At 42.0% G+C, this 25,466-nt stretch overlaps 1 protein-coding gene across 3 annotated transcripts in view; it reads right to left on the bottom strand.

Annotated features, from left to right (window-relative positions):
* Nucleotides 1–25,466, bottom strand: part of astn2 (astrotactin 2) — a 1,763,595-nt gene that overhangs the window by 822,446 nt on the left and 915,683 nt on the right. For all 3 annotated transcript variants that reach the window (XM_078226657.1, XM_078226658.1, XM_078226656.1), the window contains one exon: nucleotides 14,483–14,633. In XM_078226657.1, the coding sequence (XP_078082783.1) occupies nucleotides 14,483–14,633 (151 nt within the window). The remainder of the gene's footprint in view (nucleotides 1–14,482; nucleotides 14,634–25,466) is intronic.

Consider the following 25,466-nt stretch of genomic DNA (forward strand, 5'->3'; position numbering starts at 1 on the left):
AATATGCACACCACAGAAAGGCACGTGTGGACTCCCAATCTTTCAAAGACTTTCCACCATTAACACAATCAATCACAGCTCAGCAAGTTTTGATTTTAGACAGCTAATCTTGTACCATCAGCTCCTCTTAATAGGTTGCAAGCAATCCATAGGAACACAATGCATCTTTTTGTCAGAAGGAATCTCTGACCGCCATTCATCTGTCAGTGCTCCCTGAAAGCAAAGACCACGGGAGCCGGTGGGGCTCATATCAAATCATTCAGCTGGAGTCAAGAACTCCAAAAACTGCTTACCCTCCCAACGTACAAATTGTAAAATCCTGCAATTTGTCCTCAATTTTCTGATGATTCTATCTGGCTGAATGCAAGGGTATTATTTCTCAAACAAACTCTCTTGAAACTTCCCTTCCACAGAATTACCCTTCTGGTCTGCACTCTCCAGCAATTCGCTTACATGTGAGACCACATTGATTGAATATTGTGCAACGCCTTGGGGCAATTGTTTTTGTTGCCTGGTACAATTAAATCCTATCCTATTCCAGCAACCATTGTGCCAATTTATGTCTACGGAATTTTATTTTTCAACTTAGGTACTTTAGAGTCACAATCGAAGGCAAAACCAATTTTGACTTCACTGGACTATGGGAGCAGTGGTCAATTAAGTACAGAGTCCCATCAATCAAGAGAACATTGAGAGTCCAGAAAGTATTCTTTAACAATTACACTTGGCTTTTCACAGTGCGTCCTGGAATCTTTGAACACTGGCATCAGGAAATCTATAATATGAATTTGTTGTTTGAACTGTGAAGTGTCAGTCTCAGTATTTCCCTCTACCTACACAGTCTCACAAGCTCCAACTAGGTCCCAACCAAATTAGTGCAGTGAAAAGACAACAGTAGAGATTTATAGATGCAGATTTTGTATCATCTCAAGACTAACCCACAGCTTCACCTTTCATAGAAACATAGAATCCCTACAGTACAGAAGGAGGCCATTTGGCCCATCGACTCTGCACCGACAGTGATCCCACCCAGTGCCTATCCCCGTAACTCCACATATTAATCCTGCTAACCCCTCTCTAACCTACGCATTCCTGGACACTAAGGGGCAATTCAGCATGACCAATCAACCTAACCCGCACAACGAGCTTTCGGAGCCTCAAGCTCCTTCGTCAGGTGAGTTTTCAAGGAGCTTGAGGCTCCGAAAGCTAGTGCTGCCAAATAAACCTGTTGGACTTTAACCTGGTGTTGTGAGACTTCTTACTGTGCTTACCCCAGTCCAACGCCGGCATCTCCACATCTGAGAAAGGAAACCAGAGCACCCGGAGGAAACGCACGCAGACACGGGGAGGCAGTGACCCAAGCCAGGAATTGAACCAACGTCCCTGAAGCTGTGAGGCAGCAGTGCTAACCACTGTGCCACCTTGCTATGTAAAGTTAATGTACCTTTAAGAGATGTTGTTTTAAATCATGATCTCTGCAGCTCGCACAGTCAGTGTTTTTCAGCTCACAGCCTTAGCTGATGTCATTCTGTTGCCAGGCTGATTGCAATGAGTCCTTTTATTGCTACTTAAGTGGTCTAAATGGGGTTATTTGTGTTTATTCTGGGATTAGTTTTATGATCCTGCATTGTTAGGAGGATAGTCATGTGTTTTTGGACAGTTTTTTCCCCAGTGAGTTTAAGGTTTCATTTTCAGTTCTGATTTTAACAGGGACATCCAGCTGAACTGCAGTCACTGTCCCCCTGTTTTATTTGGAAATTCTGCTGGTGATCTTAAAGCAAGATTTTGCCTTCCTGAAGGAAACAAATCTGCTGTTTGTAGTTTGCCTAAAGTCACTGATGTTCTGGGAAGCTGTTCTGACTTCAACCTGTTCTGAGTGTATTAAGACTGAGCATTTCCATTCTACAACCAAACGACTCATTTCCAGTATCACTTGAGCATTAGTCTGTGCTGTGTTAAACCTGTGAAAAGGGTCTTTCGTCTATGGGATTGGTTTGATTGGAACATTGTAGATATCTTGGTTAAGGGTTATACATTATCATGATTGTTTGTTTCTTGTCTGTAATTGCTGAAAGTTACTGCTAATTTTCTTACTATACATGTTAACTATATTCTTAAATAAACTTAGTTTGATAAAAGCTCTCCAGTGGATCACTTGAATCATACCTGAAGTGAAATATTGCATGCTTATCCTAGCCAAACTCAAGATGCAAAGCCTATGATCCAGGCGGGCTCCATAGAACACTTTGGAGTTTCTGACCTGAAGCATAACACCTTCAGGTATGAAACAGGTTGAGACTGTGAGAATTCTAATTGCCACTCAAGGTTCTCTTCCTTTGCTGCTATTTGGAACAGAGTCACAGTCCTGCCTCTTACCCCATGACCCTCCTGCCATCACTCATCTGTGGTATGGATCCGTTGGTATCTCTAAGCCTCAGGTGGGTGTATTATTGGCAGTAGCCACCACCTCATTCTCAAGCAATAAATAGCTACCAGCCTCAGCTTGGCCAGCAGCTTGGGGATGTGGGATTTCTGCCCCTGTGTCCATATGCAGCAAGACATGGACAACATTCAGGCTTGGGCTGGTAAGAGGCAAGTGAAATTTGTGCCACACAAGTGACAGGCAATGAAGAGAGAATCCAACCATCTCCCATTGACAGTCAAAGACATTGCCATCACTCAATCATTCACCATCAACATCCTGGGGTATTACCATTGACCAGAAACTGAACTGGATGAGCCATATAAATACTTTGGCTACAAGAGCAGGTCAGAAGCTGGGAATCTGTAGTGAGTAACTCACCTCCTGAATCCCCTAGGCCTATCCACCATTTACATGGCATGAGTCAAGAGTGTAATGGAACACTGTCCATGCGCCTGGCTGAGTGTGACTCCAACAACACTCAAGAAGCTCAGCACCATCCAGGAAAAAGTAGCTTGCTTAATTGACACTCCATCCATCACCTTCACATTCACTTCCTCCACTACTGAGGCAATGGTAGCAGTGTGTACAATCCAAAAGGTGCACTTCAGCAAGTCACCAAGCCTCCTTCCAAACCTTCAACCTCTACCCCCTAGAAGGACAAGGCCAGCTGACACATGGGAAGACTACCACCTGCAAGTACCACTCCAAGCAACACACCATCCTGACTTGGAACCATGTCACCATTCCTCCATGGTTGCTAGGTCAATATCCTTGAACTCTCTTCCTAACTGCACTGTGGGTGTACCTGCCCCACATGAACTGCAACAGTTCAGGAAAGTGGCTCAAAGTTACCGCCTCAAGGGCAATTCGGATTGGGCAATAAATGTCCATCTTGCCAGTGATGACTACATCTCATGAACAAAAAAAACTGCATGCATTGTGCAGGAAAAGGGAAAAGAACAACTAAATCTTGTTACTGATGGCGCACACCCTCCATGGGTTTCCGTGTGGTGAGGGGTGCATTCAACGGGAAACCCTGTTGACAATGGCGGGACCATAAGATGCCACCACCAGCGAACGCGCGCCACTCCTGTCGCCATGAAACACGCCACGGAGTGGGAGAAAAATCCCTCCCCATGAAGCATGCATTGCTCAGGGACAGACTAAGGGACAAACTCTTTGATAGTTGTTGGCAGTACGAAAGCAAAACAACAAATTACATGCAAAAATCTGTTGCTGGCGAACTCCACTGTATCAAATTGTTTGTGGGAGATAATTTTAAAGGGCTGAAAGATTGATTAATTGCAACCCAGATATCTATCTTAAAATGGAAGGAACCAAGCAAAATTCAAAAGGAAGCACCTGCACTAAGATAAGATTTGAAAGGTACAAGTGAGAAAGAGTGAAGCAAAAATAAATATTGGAATGAGATTACTCTATCAGTGACCTCTGTTGCATTTTTGGTGGCACAGTGGTTAGCATTGCTGCCTCACAGCATCAGGGACCCAGATTCCTGGCTTGGGTCACTGTCTGTGCAGAGTCTGCACATTCTCCGTGTCTACGTAGGTTTCCTCCGGGTGCTCCGGTTTCCTCCCACAGTCCGGAAGACATGTTGGGTATTGTCATTGACCATGCTAAACTGTCCCTCAGTGTACCTGAACAGGCGCCAGAGTGTGGCAACTCAGGGATTTTCACAGTAACTTCATTGCAATGTTAATGTAAGCCTACTTGTGACACTGATAAATAAACTTAAACTTTAAACTTTTACTTCAAATTCTTGAAATGAGAGTACCTGAGAGAAAAAAGATTGCAAAGAGGATATGAGGAAAAAATAAACTGAGAAGGGGGCACCTGAGAGAGATAAGCCTATGAAGAAAGCATTTCAAAGAAGTTAAAATAAATAAGTCAAATGCAACAGAGGTAGCTGAGGGTAATCTAATTTAATTATAATTTAAGCACTTTGGGACATTTTACTATGTTAAAGATGCTACATAAATGCAAGTTGTCATCAACACTAGAATAGATGAGTGTTGTAATTGGTGATTTCCAAATTCCTTGCCTGCAAGTATAATCTCATTGAGAATTCAAGACAGTGCAGCTGCTCTATAGAAACTGGCAGCATTGTGCATAACATTTATGTAAGCATAGAATTTGAAAGGCTAGATCCAACAGAAGGACTGAACATCTATTAAAGATTGTTTTCCACATTTGTGACAAATCTAAGGAGGGTATCTTGAAAGGAACTCAGCTGTTATCACATTACTGCAATAGTACAGATTCATCCAAGGTTCAGGTCCCTGTTGAACTAGAGAAATCTGAAGCATTTTAACTTATTCAAGGGAAGCACAGAGAGACACGGTAATGTCACTGTTCCAGCCATCAAAGCATCTCTCTGTCCCTTTCAGTAATTACACTAGGAATTGCACTGGGATCACTTTAATTGGCACAGGCGTAGTTGGCTTTAAGTGAGTGTGAATGCTTAATTGAGACTATTATGTTCCAAGGCTGCTTTTTCTCACTCCAATCATAGATCTCATTTGTTTGATATTGAATTAACGAGAAGTTGATATACAAAGCCTCACATCCATCAGATTATGTCATGCAGATACATATCCAACGGGGTTGGATCAAATTCCATGGAATTGATCCGAAAACATAAGGGAAGGATTTTCCGGCCCTTCCTGCTGGCAGGATCTTCCAGTCCTGTCAATGGCAACCCCCCCACTCCACCCCCCATGATGGGATCCCCATTGGTGAGATGTCCAAGCCACAGAAAATGGCGTGGCTGTCGGCGGGACCAGAAGATCCCACTGGAGGCTAATGGAGAACCACCTCAGTTGCTGGAAAACAAGCCACAGGGCGAGGGGTGGAGAGGGGCCAGAAAATCACGTAACTTGGGATGTGTTCCCACTGTACCTAACTCCTGAACAGATATAGAACTATACCTAACAAACAGATTCAGAAACTAACTTGAGTTAATTATTAGTGGCATATGCTCGGTTCTTCACATTTCCTCGTGCAAATCCCGTCTCCCTCCAGGAAAATTCCCCTAATGCTATATCGAGCTCCACAGTACATAGCTGACATTTAAATAACAACATGAAGAACATTGATCTTACCTCCAGAAGAACCACAGGCAAGGATAATTTCAATGCACCAAACCTTATCTTTGATATGACACACTTTGACATTCAGTAATGTAATTCTGAGCAGGATGATTTTTCTTCATTAGTGAGTCCCAAAAGGCCCTCAATACAAAAATGCAACTGTCCACTTTTCCCTCTAACAATGCCGAAATTTGACAGCTAACTCTTGTTCACAATGATAAAGGGACTGACCAGAATATCAATCCTTCCATAAGTCTACTCTTGGTAACAGTCAAAGGTCCACTTTTTAAAAATTATTGATACCTGCTTTTCTGACCTGACTATACTGGTGTTAGTGCAACATTCAAATTAATACAAAGGGCTGAAGGCACCATCTGCTCACAGTGAATTTACAATATCAGAAACAACAGGAGGATATTTCTAGTCGAATTGTAGAACAATAGGAAATCATCCGGCATAAAAACCAGAAGCAGGAATAGGCCATTCAGCCTATAGAGCCAGCTCTAAATTCAATATCCTGATCCTCCCCTTCTCCCCATATCCCTTGATCCTTTTAGCCCCAAGAGCTATATCTAATTTCTTCTTGAAATCACACAATATTTTGGCCTCAACTACTTTCTGTGGTAGTGAATTCCACACATTCACCACTCTCTGGCTGAAGAAATTTCTCCTCACTTCAGTTCTAAAAGGTTTACGCTTTATCCTCCACTATGACCCCTGGTTCTGGACTCCCCCATCATCGGGAACATTCTTTCTGAATCTACCGTCTAACCCTGTTAGAAATGTATAAGTTTCTATGAGATCCCCTCTCACTCTTCTAAACTCCAGTGAATGTAATCCTAACAGACTTAGTCTCTCCTCATATGACAGACCTGCCATTCCAGGAATCAGCCTGATAAACCTTTGCTGTATTCCCTTGATACCAAGGACATCCTTCCTCAGATAAGGACAACAAAACTGCACATAATACTCCAGGTGTGGCCTTACCAATGCCCTGTATAATTGCAGCAAAACATCCCTATCTCTACATTCAAATCCTCTCGCTATGAAGGCCAAAATGTCATTTGCCTTCTTTACTGCCTGCTGTACCTGTGCGCTTACTTTCAGTGGCTAGAACACCAAGGTCTTGTTGAGTATCCTCCTTTCTCAATTTACACCCATTCGAGTAATAATCTGCCTTCCTATTATTGCTACCAAAGTGAGTAACCTCACATTTATCCACATTATGCTGCATCTGCCATGCATATGCCCACACACTCAGCCTGTCCCAAATCATGCTGAAGCATCTCTGCATCCTCCTCACATTCAGCCAACTTTGTATCATCTGCAAATTTGGAGATAATACATTCAGTTCCTTCTTCCAAATCATTGATATATAATGTGAACAGTTGGGGTCCTAGCACAGATCCCTGCGCAACCCCACTAGTCACTGACTGCCAATCAGAAAAAGACCCATTTATGCCAATTCTTTGCTTCCTATTTGCTAACCAACTTTCTCTCCATCTCAAGACATTACCTGCAATCCCATGTGCTTTAACTTTACATAGTAGTCTGTTATGTGAGACCTTGTCGAAAGCCTTCTGAAAGTCTAAAAAAACGCATCCACTGGTTCTCCTCAGTCAACTCTACTAGTTACATCCTCAAAGAATTTCAATAGATTTTTCAAGCATGATTTCCCTTTTGTAAATCCATGCTGACTTTGTCTGATTATACCACTGCCTTCCAAATGCTGAGCTATGAAATCCTTGATAATGGACTCCAGCAACTTCCCCAGTACTGACATTAGGCTCACTGGTCTATAGGTCTCTGTTTTCAACAGTGCAATAAGGGAAGATTTGTTGAAGATATCACTTATATTCCCGATTTTGTAACAAGAATTGTCATGTCATTTTGATGTGCGCTAACAAGAGCGGGGCCTATTGTTACAAAGATGAAGTTTTTAAGATTGTTGTGCTTCAGGAGAGACTTTTTAACAGAAGCTAAAATGGAGGAATGAAGGTGGTCATGTGAGCTGTTCCAAATTCTGCCCGACAACAAGCCTGGGTGACTTAGTTGTTAATGTGGGGCCAGGTTATCTTACTAGGAAGAAGTTGCAAGATATTCACAACTGTTAACACTGACCATGGCAGCTGTGCTAATGGTGGTTATTTTATTAGGCCCCAAGTTACAGAGCTGCATGGAAATTCTACATCTTTTCCAAAGTAGTGCCATGATCCTGGATCTAAAAGCCTCACCCCAATTTCAGATAGATCGTAGTTTGGCAAGTAGGGGAAAGGGGAATGCACACGATTCACACTTGAACCCAGTAGGACCATTTTAACTCAGTGCTGACTTTAAACAGTTCCCGGGTGTGACTTTCCTGCCACGTGCACCCCAAAGCTAGAGTTCCCCACCTGAGATCCATGGACCTCTAAAACTGCCAAGTTTTCTGTGATTCCCGCGGCCGGTGTATTGGGAAAATTTCTCCCCCCCCCCGCCTCCATTTTCACCGGAGATTGTCTGTTTCCCCGCAGTGCGTGACTTACCATTTTTAAGAGTAGACCTGAATGCTGCCCAAAGGTGGATAAGATCTGTGGAACTGTTGAGCTGTCACTTTATTTAAATCACCAGCCCTTTACATTTTGGAGAAAAAAACAGCTGCTTCTCTGTGTTAAAACAATGATGCTTGCACTTTCAAAATTGTTTTTTGAACATAATGCTCAAGGTTATCATTATATATTATCGTTACTGTTTGTCTCCATCCACAACCTATCGTTATCACAGTGAGGGGTTGTAGGTTCACAGTTTGATTGACCGCTCAGGAGGTTATTAAGTGATTAGCTATCTTTGATTTGGGGCTATAAATACAAATGTTTGTTTTTTGAGGGATAGAGCACTTAAAAGGATTTAGAACATTGCCTTGACTTTTATCGGTGAGAGATATTTTTTCCTGTAGTGAGGCCTGTAATATATATGCAGCACTTTATTTTATTCATGACACGATTCCTATGTAAGGAGCCAATGGAGGTGTGTGTGTGCATGTACATGCGTGCGATGGAGTGTGAGGGTGACTGCCTCTGTACTGTTTCTAGGAGGGGTGGGCCTGACTCCAGCACACAACTTCACCGTCAGAATGAAGATGCTGCTTTTGGTGCTCGAGGCAAGTGTGGTGAGCTGGCAAAACATCCTGACTCTGCGTAACCCCTGCGAGCAAAAGGCCAGGCGAAAGCCCCCAAGTCATAGTGTTAAGAATGTCAAGCTTTGTAAATTGTTATACCTTAAAGTGTCTAATTTCAAGATAGAATGGAGTTGGGAGGGCCAAAGGAAAGCTAATTTGCAATTTTACTGAGATACAATGCTCATGTGACACATTGCCATGGAGATCGCCTTTGAGAGGGAAACAGGTCCGAGAAAGCCAATGTAATATTGGCTTCCAGGATTTTATTAAGATACCCCTGTCCCTCAGAAAGAGAGCAGAAGGATAAAAATAGCCAGCCCTGTACCTAAGGCAGAGATGATGCTCATCCATTTGGTCACCGTGCAAAAGGCTGGTGGTAGTTTACGTGCAAATTAAAGAAAGTATGTTTCTGATTAGTGAAACATGACTGGAAGATTCACCTAGCTTGGCTAGAGGAAATAATTTGCAATTCATCCCTTACCATGAAAGTCAGTTCTGGGATTAGAAATTGCCCAACTGGGAAAAAGGAAAAGAACACATGCCCATGGAAGGTAAGCATCACTTTGGACAGGTTCCTGAAGAATGACCATGTCCACTCAAGGGACAGCGTAAAGTACAATCCTAAAGTGGGGTTTTTGGACATGTGAACAGTTAAATGGAGGGAAGTTCTTTTCTGTAATTTAAAGTGTAATTTGCCCACAAAAATTGTGTTTAGTCAATCTTGTTTTTAATTAGTTTGTTACAGTTGAAGTATTAAAACATGAAATTTTGTTATATGATCTTTTCAATTGGTTGTTGGAAATTTTTTTTAAGTTATCCATCTCTATGGGGATAATAATACTACACTTTTGGCCTGATGCTACCATTATGTTGCACCCGTTTTCGGGTGTGAAAACTTGGCAAAGTTGGGCGTGAGGTGAGTAGCACAATCCGTGCCCGCCTCTGTGCCGGTCCCCCCTTTACCAAGGCCCCAAAACAGCTACAATCGGGACCACGCCCAAAACGGGTGCAACGACCATTTGCATGCATTTAAATTGATTTAATGGGCGACACACCCAACTTTACTGGCACTTCCCCCTTTACCACCGCGTTCACCCATCCAGAATCAGCGTGAAACAGACATCTCCATATCAGTCTGATTCGGGTGCTCCAGTTAGTGAGGAGGTAAGTGCTGAGCATTCGACGGTTCTCTGCTTGAAGTTGATGTGGTGGGGTGGGGGTGGGGGTGGGAGGGGGTGGGGTGAAAGATGGGTCCGATGGCTCTCTGCTTGAGATCGGTGAGGGGGGCCACTCTACCTATGATCAGTGGGGGGGAAGGGGGGGGTCCACTGCCACTCTGCCTGAGATCAGTGGAAGGGAAGGGGGGTCTGCTGCCACTCTGCCTGAGATCAGTGGGGGAAAGGGGGAGGTAGGGATCACTCTGCCTGAGATCGGTGGGAGGGAAGGGGGGAGGGGCCAGCGATTGGTCTGGGTGTCGGGAGGGGTGGGGGGGATAAGGGGGTCAGTAATGTTGGGGTTGGGGCAATATCTGTGGGGGCCAGGGGGAGGCATTAGCCAGCCTTGGAGGGATGTGGCAGGGGAGCAGCAGTCAATCATTTTTTTTCTGCGCATGCGCAGTTGGAGGTGCCGATCGAAGCTACAGGGTTTTGGGTGCGTTATGCCCAGCCCACAGGTTTCTGCAGCGCGATTCGGAATCGCTGATATTTTTACAGGTACAGTGCGTATGGGGGTGCCTAAAAACGGGTCTAAAAGTCAGATCTGAAACACTCCCAGTTTCAAGTCCGCCCAGCACTTCGAATCAAAATGGTAAAATAGGGCCCTTTATCTTGAAGTCAGGAATCGCTCAATGGGTACTCTCATTTCTGAAAGTGATAGTTGTATTTATATCAACTCCAGAGACTTGAACAGATACTCTAATTCTCAACTCCACTGCAGCCCTGAGGAAAAGCTGCACGATCAGACATACGCCAGAATTCTACCGCCCCACCCAGCAGGGGAATCTGAACGGGCGAGGGGCGGCCAACGGGAAGGTCCGTTGACCTCAGGTAGCATTTTCCAGTTTCAGGATGAGCTAAGCGGTAAAATCCTGCCCATAATCTGTTAGATGGGACACTAAACCAATGCTCCATCTGCCCATGCAGATGAACGCAATTTTGCAGAAGAGACTCTTGAAGTTCTGGTCACTATTTATCTCTCAACTAAGAGCAGAAAACAGACCGTCTGATCCATTGTTTTATGTTCTAGTGATGATCCCTTTAAGGACCAGCTTTCTCTGGAAGGAGTTTTCTTGTAAAAAGCAGCTGGCTTCCAGCAAATGTTCACACGACCAATTTGCCTGAGAGATAAACAGTAGGAAAAGTGAACAACTGGAAGCTAATTATAGGGGTGAGCAGTTTGTGGGTGTGCCTCTGTTGTGAACTGGTTTAGTTGGTTTAGTTAGCGTTAAGAACAATTTGCCACCAAACAGGAAACATCTCTTTACAGCAGAATTCAGCTGAAATTGCAGAAGCTAGCTTGAAGATTACAAACCCTTTGTTAACTGAAGAACTCTGAAGAGTGAGTTATCCGGGTAGCCAAGCTGAAGAGAGAGCGAGTGAGAGTGAGTGAGTGAGAGTGAGCGAGTGAGAGTGAGTGAGTGAGAGCGAGTGAGAGAGCGAGAGCGTGAGCGCGAGAGCGAGAGCAAGAGCGAGGAAGAGAGCGAGAGAGCGAGAGCGCGAGAGAGCGAGAGCGCGAGAGAGCAAGTGAGAGAGAGAGAGCAAGGGAGAGAGCGAGCGAGCAAGCGTCTTGGGTGCAAAACTCCACAGTTGAAGAATATTAGAACTAGAAACATTTTGAGTCAAGGTGGCTACACTTAAGATGTCAAATGGAGAGCCTTCAACTGTAGAACAGTTGGAAGAGATTTGAAGGGGAAACTTGGCTGAAGTAAGCGATCGGTCAAGAAATCTCAACATTTATAGAAATCTCCAAAGCAGTAATCAAACCATGGAATTAATCTTTCAATTTTTGGTTTCGCACCTAAGTTTTGGGCTGTGTGTCAAATGAGCGTAGAAGGAAATCTGAGTTAAGTAGCTTGGTTTAAAGTATAATTATCAGTGTTCATTATACTTGAATACATTTAATGTAACTGACTATTTAAAATCGAGCGTATTTACTACGATTCATTCCTGTCATTTTGGTGTGGAAAATTATTTTAAAGTTTAAAGTTTATTTGTTAGTGTCACAAGTAGGCTTATATTAACATTGCAATTAAGTTACTGTAAAAATCCCCCAGTCGTCACACTCCAGCACTTGTTCGGGTACACTGAGGGAGAATTTAGCAAGGCCAATGCACCTAACCAGCATGTCTTTTGGACTCCGTGAATCTTGTATTTTCTTCTTTTAGTAAATACCAAGATTTTTCAGATTCTAAATAAATAAACACATATTTAGTCTCTGCCGAGATCATAACACTAAATGAATGCAAGCCTTTCTTTCTGAGATCGGGAAAGGGAAAATCAGCCCTGATTCTCCTTATCAATTGCCAATCTGTAATCCTTGCTGGAAACTGTGTATGAATGAGCTGTGAGCCCTTCCTGGTTAAACATTTTGTTATTACTCACATTTTGCGATTAGAATTTTATTTATTTGTTGGAGGGAAATGGAGGATACAGGAAAGGCTGTATTTATCACCAGCCTAAATTGCCTAAGGGTCACAAGAAGTTAACCACATAAACTAGAGTGGGGTCACTTTTTAGCCGGATCAGATAGCGGTGGCAAATTCACTTCCTTAAGTCAATCAGGCATCATCAATTCAACACCTTTTTATCATCTTTATTCCGTGGCTCACCCACAAATTAACAGATTACATTGATTTCCTGCCATGATTTGATTTGATTTATTGTCATGTGTGTTGGTGTACTGTGAAAAGTATTGTTTCTTGTGCGCTGTACAGACAAAGCATACCGTACATAGAGTACACAGGGAAGAAGGAATGGAGGGTGCAGAATGTAGTGTTACTGTCATAGCTAGGATGTAGAAGAAGATCAACACTCATGGCCCCAAATACCAGAATAATAGTTTGGGGGAGATGGTTGCGTAGTGCAAATGTCACTAGACCAGTTATCCAGAGGCGCAGGCTAAAGCTCTGGTGATGGAGGTTCAAATTACATCATGGCAGGAATTCAAAACTAGCTGTAAAAAGTTAAAAGTGTATTTATTAGTGTCACAAGTAAAGCTTACATTAACACTGCAATGAAGTTACTGTGAAATTCCCCTAGTTGCCACAGTCCCGGTGCCTGTTCAGGTCAATGCACCGAACCAGCACATCTTTGGACTGCGGGAGGAAATTGGAGCACCCAGAGGAAACCCACGCAGACACGGGGAGAATGTGCAAACTCCACGGACAGTGACCCAAGCTGGGAATTGTTCCTGGGTCCCTGGCGCTGTGAAGCAGCAGTGCTATTCATTGTGCCACCGTGCTGCTCCCAGTCATTATCGCTTCAGTCATTGTGACTCTTGGACAATGCGGGCAATTGGGATTAGCTTAGGGGTTTTTTAAAAAAAGGGCGGCATGGACAAGTTGGGCCGAAGGGCCTGTTTCCATGCTGTAAACCTCTATGACTCTATGACCTATTATCCATTGTTGTAAAAACCCATCAGGTTCACTCAGGTCCCTTCAGGGAAAGAAATCTGCCATCCTTACCAGGTCTGGTCTACATATGACTCTGGACACACAGCAATGTGGTTGACTCTTAAATACCCTCTGATATGAAGTGGCAAGGCACTCAGTTTGAAGGCAACAATTACTATCACATCCCATGAAAGAATTTTAAAGATGGCTATGGGGTGACTAAACATAGGAACAGGAGTAGGGAATTAAGTGCTCTCCCCCACACCCATACCTACTCCACCACAAGCCTGTTCTGCATTTCAATTACACGATCTGTTACCTCATCCCATTGTACTGTGCCCCCTAAACCCCAAAGTAGATGGTAGCCACCACAGAACTATATCCAAACAACAGTCAGCACCTTTGGAGAAAGGAACAACAGCGGTGTATGAAAAGCTAAACAAATTACTATTTCCATTCATTTAACAGGGTTGACAGCCAAACAACAGAGAACCAAGTTTGTCTGCAATCAATGGATGAATCAGCACAGTCACTGTTATTATCCTTAGCTTCCCAGTGAGGCAATGCAAAATCTGTTATATGTTTAAAAAGGGTTGCAGGTTGCATTGAAAGCTGATCACATGATTTGATGGCAACATCATTAGGGTGTGCACTCAGGCATCTGTTTTACTTTCAGTTTTGTATTCTGAATGCAGAGCAGAGAGCAGCTCTTCAATAAAACCTGTTCTGTGGTTATTTGAATCTACATGTGCAAACCAAGTCTTTTCTTTTTCTGTTAAAATTCACAACCGATAACATAGTTAGGACATTACAAAACCAAAAACTGGCTGAATAAAGAAGATGGGATAAGGGGGCATAACATCAAGATCTGACAAGAAGGTTGATTCATTGGGAAGGACCACTCAACAATAATCTAACAAGTGACTCTTGGACACTTGAGATCATTGGTCACTCTAGGAATCGGCAGATTTGAGGATTGGTTGCATCCCATTTTTGATAATATTCAAGTTTGTTGAAACATTCTCAATGTATTTTACACAAAGAATTATTTTTTGCACTCTATCCAAGAGTTAAGCTACCTTTTATTCATGTAGCTTTCAGGCTGTCTCTGCTCTGCACCCCCTGACACAACGCTCTGTGTAAGATGCATCCTACAATGGTATTGATGAGGCTTTATAACATACCATGCATCCAGTGGAGTCAACCTTTCGATCAGTCACGCAACGATAATTTCTCGTACAGCCTCCGTTATCCCTCGAGCAGTCGCGTACAGGGCCGAATGAGGACAAGAGGTCATCTGGTGTTTCAAAGTATGTAGATCGCATAGCTTCCTCCCTTTAAAGGCAAGACCAGAAATGAATATGTTAGAGCAGTGTCGCAGAATTAAATTGACCTCAACAGTAATGAACCAGAGAGGAAGAAAGTCCTGACAACACACGCTGCAGACCTCATTCATCTATTTCATCAGCTCAGACAACTTGCTTAATGTTTCAAACTGTTTAATCCTTCAGAGACTGCCAGTCTAAATTAGACCATTTAGAAGCATAACTACTCATGTGCAAATTTAAATTCTGTTATCTCCTCAGGGTATGAGATTGCTGAAAACTGACTGTACTCGCCATCTTCAAGATGCGGTGTCCCTATTTGTTGATATACGTCAAGGAAATTTTAAAGCCATTATAAAGAAAATGAAAACACAATAAAATATCAGCAATGCCATATGGTTCAATGAATTCTGAATGAAGTAGTCGCAAAGATATTAAACTTGCTGCGCTCCTGCACTCGCTGGAAGCAGCGAGAAACCCTTTCTCCATTGGATTTTGAAAGCTCACTTCAAAATAGCAGAACATTTTACTACTCAGGAGAATTTTCAGTTTCCAGTCAATGTCCTAACAAATTTAGGGAAATTAAAGTAACGTGTCATCAAGTACAAGTATTGCCAAATTCAGTTGATAGTCACTTTCTCGGGTGGGATCCTGATGCACTGTATAATCAAATAAATATATATAGAAAATGAACAACTCCTTTTTGGATGTCTTAATCAGTTCGAATTCATTGCTTAATTTACACTTTAGGAGGAGGCAGTGGCATGGTGGTATTGTCGCTGGACTAGTAATCCAGAGACCCAGGGTAAGGCTTTGGGGGACCTGGGTTCAAATCCCACCACCGCAGATGATGTAATTTGAATTCAACAAAAATCTGGAATTAAAAGTCGAATGATTGTCAATTGTCGTAAAACACAATCAGGTTCAGCTATGAGGAAAGGGTATGCCGACTCGAAACATTGGCTCTATTCTCTCTCTACAGATGCTGTCAGACCTGCTTAGTCCCTCCAGCATTTTCTGTTTTTAGATTCCGGCAGCTGCGGTGTTTTGCCTTTACCTTAGTTCACTAATATCTTTGCGAGAAGGAAATGTGTCATCCTTACCTGGTCTGGCCCATATGTGATTACATCCACAGCAATGCCCTCAAGATGGGCAATAAATGCTGTCCCAGCCAGCCATGTCCACATCCCATGAACAAATAAAAACTATCTGGGTTATCCTATTAATTTCCTATTAAGATGCTCACAGGTAATGTATGTCACCATGATTTCTTAGTCCTTGTACAAAATCTATCATTGTCATGACAGATTAATTGAAATTATGTCCTTTTAGGGAGAATAGGAATATTTTACTCAGTCTTCCAACAGCATTGACCCACAGTTCCTGGGAAGATCAAACCCTCTGACTAAAGTGCTGACCTAGCCACTTGCCAGGCAAAAGGCCAAGGAGATCTTTGGCTTTTGGAATACAAGTGAGAAAGATATAAGGAGGAACATGCCTTTGGTGTGAACATTTAAACAAAAGAAGACCAGACATTTTATCATGAAACACAAGGATGTGGGTTCACACTTGTCAATTCTCAGAGCCAGAATTCTCAAGCTTTGCTATCCGAGTGTGTGGAGATAGAAAGGAGAAGACTGGTGTTCTGGTTCAGGTCAGAAACTCCAAAGTGGTTCATGGAGCCCACCTGGATCATAATTCTTGCATCTTGGATTTGGCTAGGATAAGCATGATATGTTTCACTTCAGGTATGATTCAAACGACCCACCAGGGAACTTCTAACAAAGTTTAATTCGGAATATAGTTAACATGTACAGAAAGAAAATTAGCAATAACTTTTATCAATTACAAACAAAAACAAAACAACCACAATAATGTACATCCTTAACAAATATATCTAAGATGTTCTAATCAAAACCAAAGCTTCCTTTAGACAAAACCCTTTTCACAGGTTTAACACAGCAAAGACCAATGCTCACGTGATACTGGAATTGAGTCATTTGGATGAATTCTGTAGTTCCCTTGATAGACTCAGAACAGTTTGAATACAGAACAGCTTCCCAGGACAGACAGACAAAGAGAGAGAGAGACAAAGAGAGAGAAAGACAAAGAGAGAGAAAGACAAAGAGAGAGAGACACAGAGAGAGAGAGACATAGAGAGAGAGAGACACACACAGAGAGACAGAGAGAGACAGAGACAGAGAGAGAGAGACACAGAGAGAGAGACAGAGAGAGAGAGACAGAGAGAGAATGTTTTTTTTAAATCATGTTCTCTGCAGTTACAAGCAGCTTTGGTTACTTCCATTGTTGCCAATCTGTCTGCTTAGAAGTCCTTTTTGTTGCTGCTTCAATGTTTAAATGGGGTTTTGTTTATCCTTACTCTGGCATTCATGCTGTATCAGGGCTTTTACAACATTTTTTTGTGAAGGAGAAGAATGATTGATAGGTCAGGTGACAGCAGTTCTTTCATTTTCAGTTTTGGGCTGCTGGCTGCTGTTTTAGTTTGAAGGACTTTGGACATCAGACTGAAAGCAGTGTTTTTCTCTCTCTCTCTCCATAGTATTATAAATTCTGCTAGCAAGCTGGCAGCAGGCCCTTGTCTTCCTGGAGGAAAATTCTGCTCTTGGTGGTTTGCTAGCTAGTAACTAGAATCCCTCTCTCTCGCTGGTGTTCTGGGAAGCTGTTCTGACTTCAAGCTTTTCTGTGTGTGTACCTTGAGGGCTGCTGGAAGTTACACGGCTGGGAAGTCAGAGTTTCAATTCTCCAACCAAAGGATTAAGTTCCAACATCACATGAGCATTCATATTTTCTGTGTTAAACCTTTGGCAAGGGTTTTGTTTAAGGAGGTTTGTTTGGGTTGGAACATTTCATATATGTGTCAAGGGTCATATAATATCATGGTTGTCTTTTTTCTAATTTGTAATTGATAAAAAAGTTATTGCTAATTTTCTTTCTATACATATTAACTGTATTCTGAAATAAACTTTGCTTGATAAAAGCTTTGATGTGGAGATGCCGGCGTTGGACTGGGGTAAACACAGTAAGAAGTCTCACAACACCAGGTTGAAGTCCAACAGGTTTATTTGATAGCACGAGCCACAAGCTTTCGGAGCACTGCCCCTTCATCAGGTGAATGGGAGTTCTGTTCACCCTATTTGTGAACAGAACTCCCACTCACCTGATGAAAGGGCAGTGCTCCGAAAGCTTATGGCTTGTGCTGCCAAATAAACCTGTTGGACTTTAACCTGGTGACATGAGGCTTATTATTGATAAAAGCTTCCCAGTGGGTCAGTTGAATCATACCTGAAGTAAAACATCTCATGCGTACCCTAACCAAATTTAAATTGCAAAACTTATGATTGAGGCGGGCTTCATAAAACTCTTCTGTGCTGAATTATAACATTTTGGGGGCTTTTTGTGGGATTAAAACCAATATTCCTTGATTGATTTGGGTTTATTGGACTCAAAGACAGTGAGTGGTGAGTATAGTTGTATTTTCTTTTCAGGTGTTTTATTCAGGTTTAAATAGGGACTGCCTTGTGGAATAATGGCTCTTTTGGAGGCTAAGAAATTCCTGGGAGTGGAAGAAGTCATACAGGATGGTTAACAAAAGGCGAATAAAAAGCAAAGCTTTTGGAATTGGCAAAAATATTGCAGTTGACAGTGGAAGGGAGGGGGAGATCATTGTGGTGATAGCTCAGTATTTAAAATAGCCAGAAACACAGTCAAAGCCATTGGAAATGGCTGGAATTCAATTCCAAATGAAACAGCTTGAACATTTAAAAAAATTAAAACAGCCGGGCTTCGAAATAAGAGAGAGAGAGAAAGTAGTGAAAGCCAAAGAAAAGGATACCATGCCGCAAAAAAGGCCAAAGAAAGGGAAAAACAAAAAGCATAAGAAATGAGGCTGCTTGAATTGCAGGCAATGAAAAAATAAGAGAGAGAATTTGAACTTCGGAAACTGGAATTAAAAAAAGAATTTCATTGTAAATTCGTGGAGGTAAAGGGTAAAGAACAGTTTGAGTATCATGATGAGGATGGTGAAGAAGAGCAACAGCGTCGTAGTCAAAGGTTTGGTGGGGATCTATTTAAATATGTTCAATCATTGTCAGGGTTTGATGAGAGGGATGTAGAAGTCTTTTTCATTTCATTTAAGAAAGTGGTTAAACAAATGAAATGGCCACAGACCAAATGAGTATTACTGATTCAAACAAAGTTGGTGAGTAGAGCTATAATGAGGTGTTTGCATCACTATCAGAGGAGTATCTGGAAATTATGATCAAGTGAAAACATCCATTTTAGGTGCACATAAACTAGTGCCAGAAGCCTTCACACAACGGTTTAGAAATCTAAGGAAAGAACCTGGTCAAACGTACATAGAATTTGAAACGATCAAAGAGAGTAATTTTGATAGGTGGATAAGGGCTTTGACATTGGACCAGATTTATGAAGCTCTTAGAGAAAATATTATTTTGGAGGAGTTTAAAAATTCACTTCCTGATGTAGTGAGAACACATATGGAAGAGCAGAGGGTTAAAACTATGAGGTTAGCAGCAGAAATGGCAGATGATTATGAATTAGTTCAAAAATCAAAATTTGGTTTCTGACATCAGTTTCAGCATGTGGGATAGAAACTGGGGAAAAGAGAAATCCTCAGGTGGTAAAGATAAAGGAGATCTTGTACCTCGGGCTAAAAAAGAAACACAGGAGGGTGGAAGAGAAATTAAAAGCCTCAGATGTTTTCACTGGAATAAATTAGGTTATGCAAAGCCATAGTGTTGGTGGTTTAAGAAAAGCACCGGGAAGACTGACGTGGTAAGATAGGATAAGCCAGTGGGGTTTGCTTAAGTGGGAAAGGAAAGCCCTGTTGAAGTGAAAGAGATGCAAAAGAATGTAAAGCCTGATCAGAAGTTGATTGATAAGAAGGTGCCAGATCTCTTTAAAGAATTTATTTGTATGGGTAATGTTTACCCATGTATACCAGGAGGAGTCGGTAAAGGAAGATAAAATTTTAAGAGATACGGGAGCAAGTCAACCTTTGATGATAAGAGGTGAGGAGTCATGTAGTTTGGAAGGAGTTTTGCCAGAAAATGTAGTAATATGTGGAATTCAGGGTGAGAAGAGCAGTATTTCATAATATAAGGTGAGGTTGGAGAGTCCAGTGAAGAGTGGTGAAGTAGTAGGAGTAATAGGGAAATTATCTTGTCCAGGAATACAGTTTATCTTGGGTAACGATATAGCTGGATAACAGGTGGGAGTGATGCCTACTGTGGCTGAAAAGTCAATGGAGAATCAAACAACTGAGTTGTTAAAGGATGCATATCCTGGGATTTTTCCTGATTGTGTAGTAACAAGGTCACAGAGTCACAACTTAAGACAAGAGGAGAAATCAAAGAGGGAAGATAAGAAAGTTGAAGTTCAATGATCAGAAATGAATATTGATCAGATGGTTGGAAAAGAACAGGTGGAGGATGGGGTGGGTGTTTTTAGTTCGGGAAAGTTGGCAGAGTTACAACAGAAAGATATAGGAATAAAATTACTGTATCAGAAAGCAAACACTGAAGTTGAATCTGAGTGTATAACAGTTTGTGAGAACCTTAAAGATGATGTCTTAATGAGGAAATGGAGAACTTGCATATTCAGGCAGATTAAAAGTAGGCGGATGTTCATCAAGTGTATTGCTGGTAAAGGTGGTGTTGTGAGTAGCGCATGAGGTACCAGTAGGAGGTCATTTGGGAATAAGGAAAATTCGAGCTAAAATACAAAAACATTTTTATTGGCCTGGACTGCATAAAGATGTGATTGAATTTTGCCGGTCATGTCACACATATGTCAAGTGTGGTGATATAAACAGGGCCTAGTTTTAAGGCTGATAAAATTGGATATCCTAAATTAAAGAATTGGGCACATGGAAATCAAACACAGTCAAACCGCAGGCAGGCCAATTGTACAATACACAAATGTGTCTGGGCCTGACCCATCAACCACCCATCAAAGGTCGTTACACTCTACTTGAGACTTAGCAGGAGATCATGGCACCTCATTGAAATGCATCGGTCTATTGTTAGAAGCCCAGATCGGGCCAGACTTTCTGTCACCAAGAGTTCCTGTAGATACCTTATCTGATAACAAGTTCAACAACATGGAGATGGACACCTGGGGGGCGGACCCTGGTGTCCTGTCAGGCAGACATCAAGAAACCTGGGGGACGGACCCTGGTGTCCTGTCAGGCAGACATCAAGAAACCCACTGGGTATTGGAATCCCCTCCTGGGACCTCATTGGCCAGAAGCCAGAGAAGTTTCTGGAAAGGCAAGCAGGCTGGGGATAAAAGGGACACACTTCGAGTCACACAGCAGCGAAGACTCGACAGGGGAGACAGCCGTGTCCATTCGGAAGACTGACCAGACAAGGAAGGAAGGAAGAAGCGGCCATCGAGACTCACCTTCGTGACGACAGACCAGAGGGGACTCAGAGAATCGGGCCTGCAGTTTAACCAAGCCATCTTTACGGGTAGTATACTTGAATCTGCTGGGGTATCCTCTTGTTTTATGTGGGTAATTTAAGGGTTAATAGTGTTATTTAATAAACTTGTTGAATCTTTACTTGTGTTTGTCCTTTGTCCACCTTGCAAATAAGGGCACCGGGGTAAAACCTTGGAGTAAGTAAACTGGTTGAAAGTATCTGAGAATTAACAGGTACAACACAAGTCACAGGGAAACCTCAAGCAGTGATAAAACCAGCACCCTAAGTGCCCATCCCAGCATTTGAAGAACATTTCACAAGGGAAAAATTGATTGCATAGGACCCCTCCCGAAAACAAAAAGTGGGAATCAATATCTTTTTACTGTAATGGATGTGTCTACTAGGTTTCCAGAGGCCATTCCATTACGCAGTATAAAGGTTAAAAGGATTATAGAGGAATTACTTAAATATTTTACTAGATATGGACTACCCACAAAAATACAATCAGATCAAGGATCAAATTTTACAACAAAGTTATTCAAGGAGTTTATGGATAGCTTAGGAGTAAAACACTTTAAATCAACTGCATACCATCCAGAATGATGTGGAGATGCCGGCATTGGACTGGGGTAAACACAGTAACAGTTTTAACAACACCAGGTTAAAGTCCAACAGGTTTATTTGGTAGCAAATAGCATATCTGTGCCCTGTTTGAGAGCAGATTTCCACTCCATCTGACGAAGGAGCAGTGCTCTGAAAGCTAGTGGCATTTGCTACCAAATAAACCTGTTGGACTTTAACCTGGTGTTGTTAAAACTGTTCCTGTGTTTACCATCCAGAATAGCAGGGAGCGTTAGAGTGGTGGCATAAAACGTTAAAGACAATGTTGAGGGCTTATTGTCCAGATTATCCAGAGGATTGGGATAAAGGCATTCCATTTTTACTCTTTGCAATTAGTGATGCATCTAATGAGTCAACCAAATTCAGTCCATTTGAATTGATTTTTGGTCATGAGGTAAGAGGACCACTTAAATTCATGAAAGAGAAATTGGTGAGTCAGCGTTCTGAGTCTACATTATTGGACCATGTGTCAAATTTTAAAGAAAGGTTGAACAGAACAAGTGAATTGGCTGGACAACATTTAAAAGCGGCACAGCATGTGATGAAACAGGAAGCTGATAAGAAATCAAAGATTCATAGTTTTGCTCGTGGGGATAAAGTCTTAGTATTACTACCCGCGATAGGTGAACTTTTAAAAGCAAGGTTTAGTGGGCCTTATTGAATTCAAAGGAAATTGAGTGAGGTGAATTATTTGGTAAGTTCACCCGATAGAAGGAAAACTCACAGAGTGGTGTCATGCGAATAGGTTTTAAAGCTATTTTGATAGGGAAGGAAAGCAGAAGGAGGATATTTCAGTGGTTATAACTCAGAGTGAAGAATCAAATCCAGATGACTCTGATTTTGACATTCCTCAAATTAAATTGGATGACAAGGAAATTATTCGAAATTGGGATAAATTATTGAGTTACCTCCAAGAAGAAAATTGAACTGACCTGAAAGAGTTATTAATATCACATCGACAAATATGTGGGAATAAGTTGGGAAGTACCAGAATGGTTATCCATGATGGAGTCACAGGAAATGCTGTTCCAATTAAACAACATCTTTGCAAACAAAACCTTCTGAAGTTGGCACAGATTAGGAGGGAAAAGCTGATGTTTAGTCGGTCTGAGATGCAGCAGCTAAAAGTCTCGATCAATCACATGAAACTGGTGAAAGTGGGGAAGGAGAACCAGTTGCTGGACAATAATGCGAACAAAGAAATTGAACAGGTGTGGAGACAGATACAAGACAAGTTGACTGTTCTGGAACTTGTTCCTGAATTGTTCAAATTGCCTCAATATAAATTGCAGGGCTGTCAAAAACAGCGCACCATCTATGCAAAGAAAAGTGTGGATGAATCAACAGTCATGGGTGATCTCACAAAGGAGATTAAAGAGTGGAAGTATTGCACTACTGTGGATCAAAGGAAAGGACAACAACATGAAATAAGACTGTTTGCCAAAACGGTATAATCACCTAAAATTAACTGCTGGCATAAAGAATCCATTTAGACGTGGATATCCAGTGGAACAGTACTGTTTGCAGCTGGTATTCAAACAAGTTACAATGGTTTTCGCAGCAGCATAACTACCAAAGTGATCTTTGGAACTGTGGTCAAAATGGATTCTGACACCAGTGAAGACAATCTGCTGTGTATCTTTGCCAAAGAGTGTGCACAAAGTGGTGTTGCAGATCAAGAGAAAACAAAGGAGTGAAATTGCTTGGCAGAGGAGGAGCTAAGGCCAACTAACAAGAAAGAGGACAGAGGCAAAATGACTTTTGTGAATGGCCCTGACTACACACATGTAATGTGTTATCCTACTGATCCTGCCTAGTTGTCTGAGGACATGACCAGAGCTAATGTGTCATTGTAATGGCAAATTGAGATTGGATTTGGAATCAAAGCAGGATCAAGGACTGAAGGAGAATTTTGTTTCAGCACAAGCTTTTAAATGATTAATAATTACTTCGGTACCAGCTAATCCATTCCCTGTAGACCATTCAAACCTCAGCTAAGTATGGCAAAGCTTCAGAAATGGATCCCATTTCAACAGCAGCCAGGAAAAATAATCCATCGATTAACATGTAAGTAGCTCATGATCTCTTTAAAGAGTGCTGATGGGGGTGGGGGCTGGAGAGGATGTCTCATGGATCCTAAATATTGTTGATTGCAAAGCTGCGTACTGATTGACATCAGAACCTGCCCGTTCCACATGCCGCTAGTAGTTGTTGGGTGGGTGTGCCAACATCTAAGAAAGCAAGTGCGCCTGTGCGTTTGGGACCAATGTCAGGACTCCTAAAAAAAGGGCACTTACCCATTGATAGCAACACACCTATTGCAAATCAAAGCTGTATTTATGAATTGAATGAATTGTCAGTATTTTATAAGTAAATCCTCACTGACCGGAACAACTTTTTCAGCTTCACTGATGTTTTTGATAAATTTTTCCTCGCTGCAATTCTGCTCAAACCAGCAGCACATTTTGAAGATATAATTATCTCTTGGTCATTGGAGGGTGAACACATTAAATTCATGCCCCATTCATAACATTTACATCCAAACTCATTCTAAATCCTCAATGTTCTTACGAATCCCATGTATGTATATAAAGTTTATTTTAAAGTTTATTTATTTGTCACAAGTAGGCTTACATTAACACTGCAATGACGTTAATGTGAAAATCCTCTAGTTGCCACACTCCAGCGCCTGTTTGGGTGCACTGAGGGAGAATTTAGCACGGCCAATTCACCTAACCAACACGTCTTTCACACTATGGGAGGAAACCGGAGCACCCGGTGGAAACCCACACAGACACAGGGAAAAAGTGCAAACTCCACACAGTCACCCAAGGCTGGAATCGAACCCGGGTCCCTAGCGCTGTGAGGCAGCAGTGCTAACCACTGTGCCACCGTGTCGCCCCAAGTTAAAGATATAGGCCCATATATTCTAGGCTATGAAGCATCGTGGATGGGGAGGTACCCCAAATATGCTTTGCTGCATTCCGACCCTCGCCCCTCCACTACCCTCACCCACCCCTCACTGAAAGTCTGCATGCAAGGACTGCAGTGAAGTTGCCTGGGGAGTTCAAACTTCCATTGTTCCATTGCCCTGAAGTGGAAACCATCCAAAATTCTCAATTGAAATTGCAAACTTCCAGCTCTCTCACAGGAACAGTGACCCAGAATTATTAAAGCCCCTTCTAACTCCTGGATAACGCTAGTATCAACCCATCACAACCCTCCACATTGCTGGATGCTTATGAGTGAACGGTGCATTGATGGCACAATTGTGAAGTAACGGACAAAAGGAAAATAATATAGCCAGGTCTCAAAAATGTAATCCATATTGTTGGATGGCAGGTTTAAGCATATTACGGGAGCAAATCTTAAAGTTTACAAAAGTTAATGGGAAGATAAGTAATGAATGAATGCAGTAACCCCAGCACCATTGTAAAATGCTGCAGCATGTGAGGAATAGCAAGCTGCTAATTTAGTCGGCTACTTCTTAATTTATTTGTTCAAGTTTTATAAGGGTCAAGATTGAAGGCCTGACTTCATTTGTATAATCAAACAAAGTTGTCTTAGCCACTGGAAGTGGGTTCAAGTGCGAGTTATAATAGTTTGATTAAATGGCAATGTAATGGTTTTTTTGAAATTACCTTTTCAAATATCACTGAACATCTTGGGCATTTATAACATTAGGTTAATTAACTCTGGCAAAAATGAATACTCCATAACTCAAACTTGCACAACGCCACAAAAATTATTTTAAAGTA

Source organism: Mustelus asterias, chromosome 13 (genome assembly GCF_964213995.1).
Source record: "Mustelus asterias chromosome 13, sMusAst1.hap1.1, whole genome shotgun sequence".
In the NCBI taxonomy this organism is placed as follows: domain Eukaryota; kingdom Metazoa; phylum Chordata; class Chondrichthyes; order Carcharhiniformes; family Triakidae; genus Mustelus; species Mustelus asterias.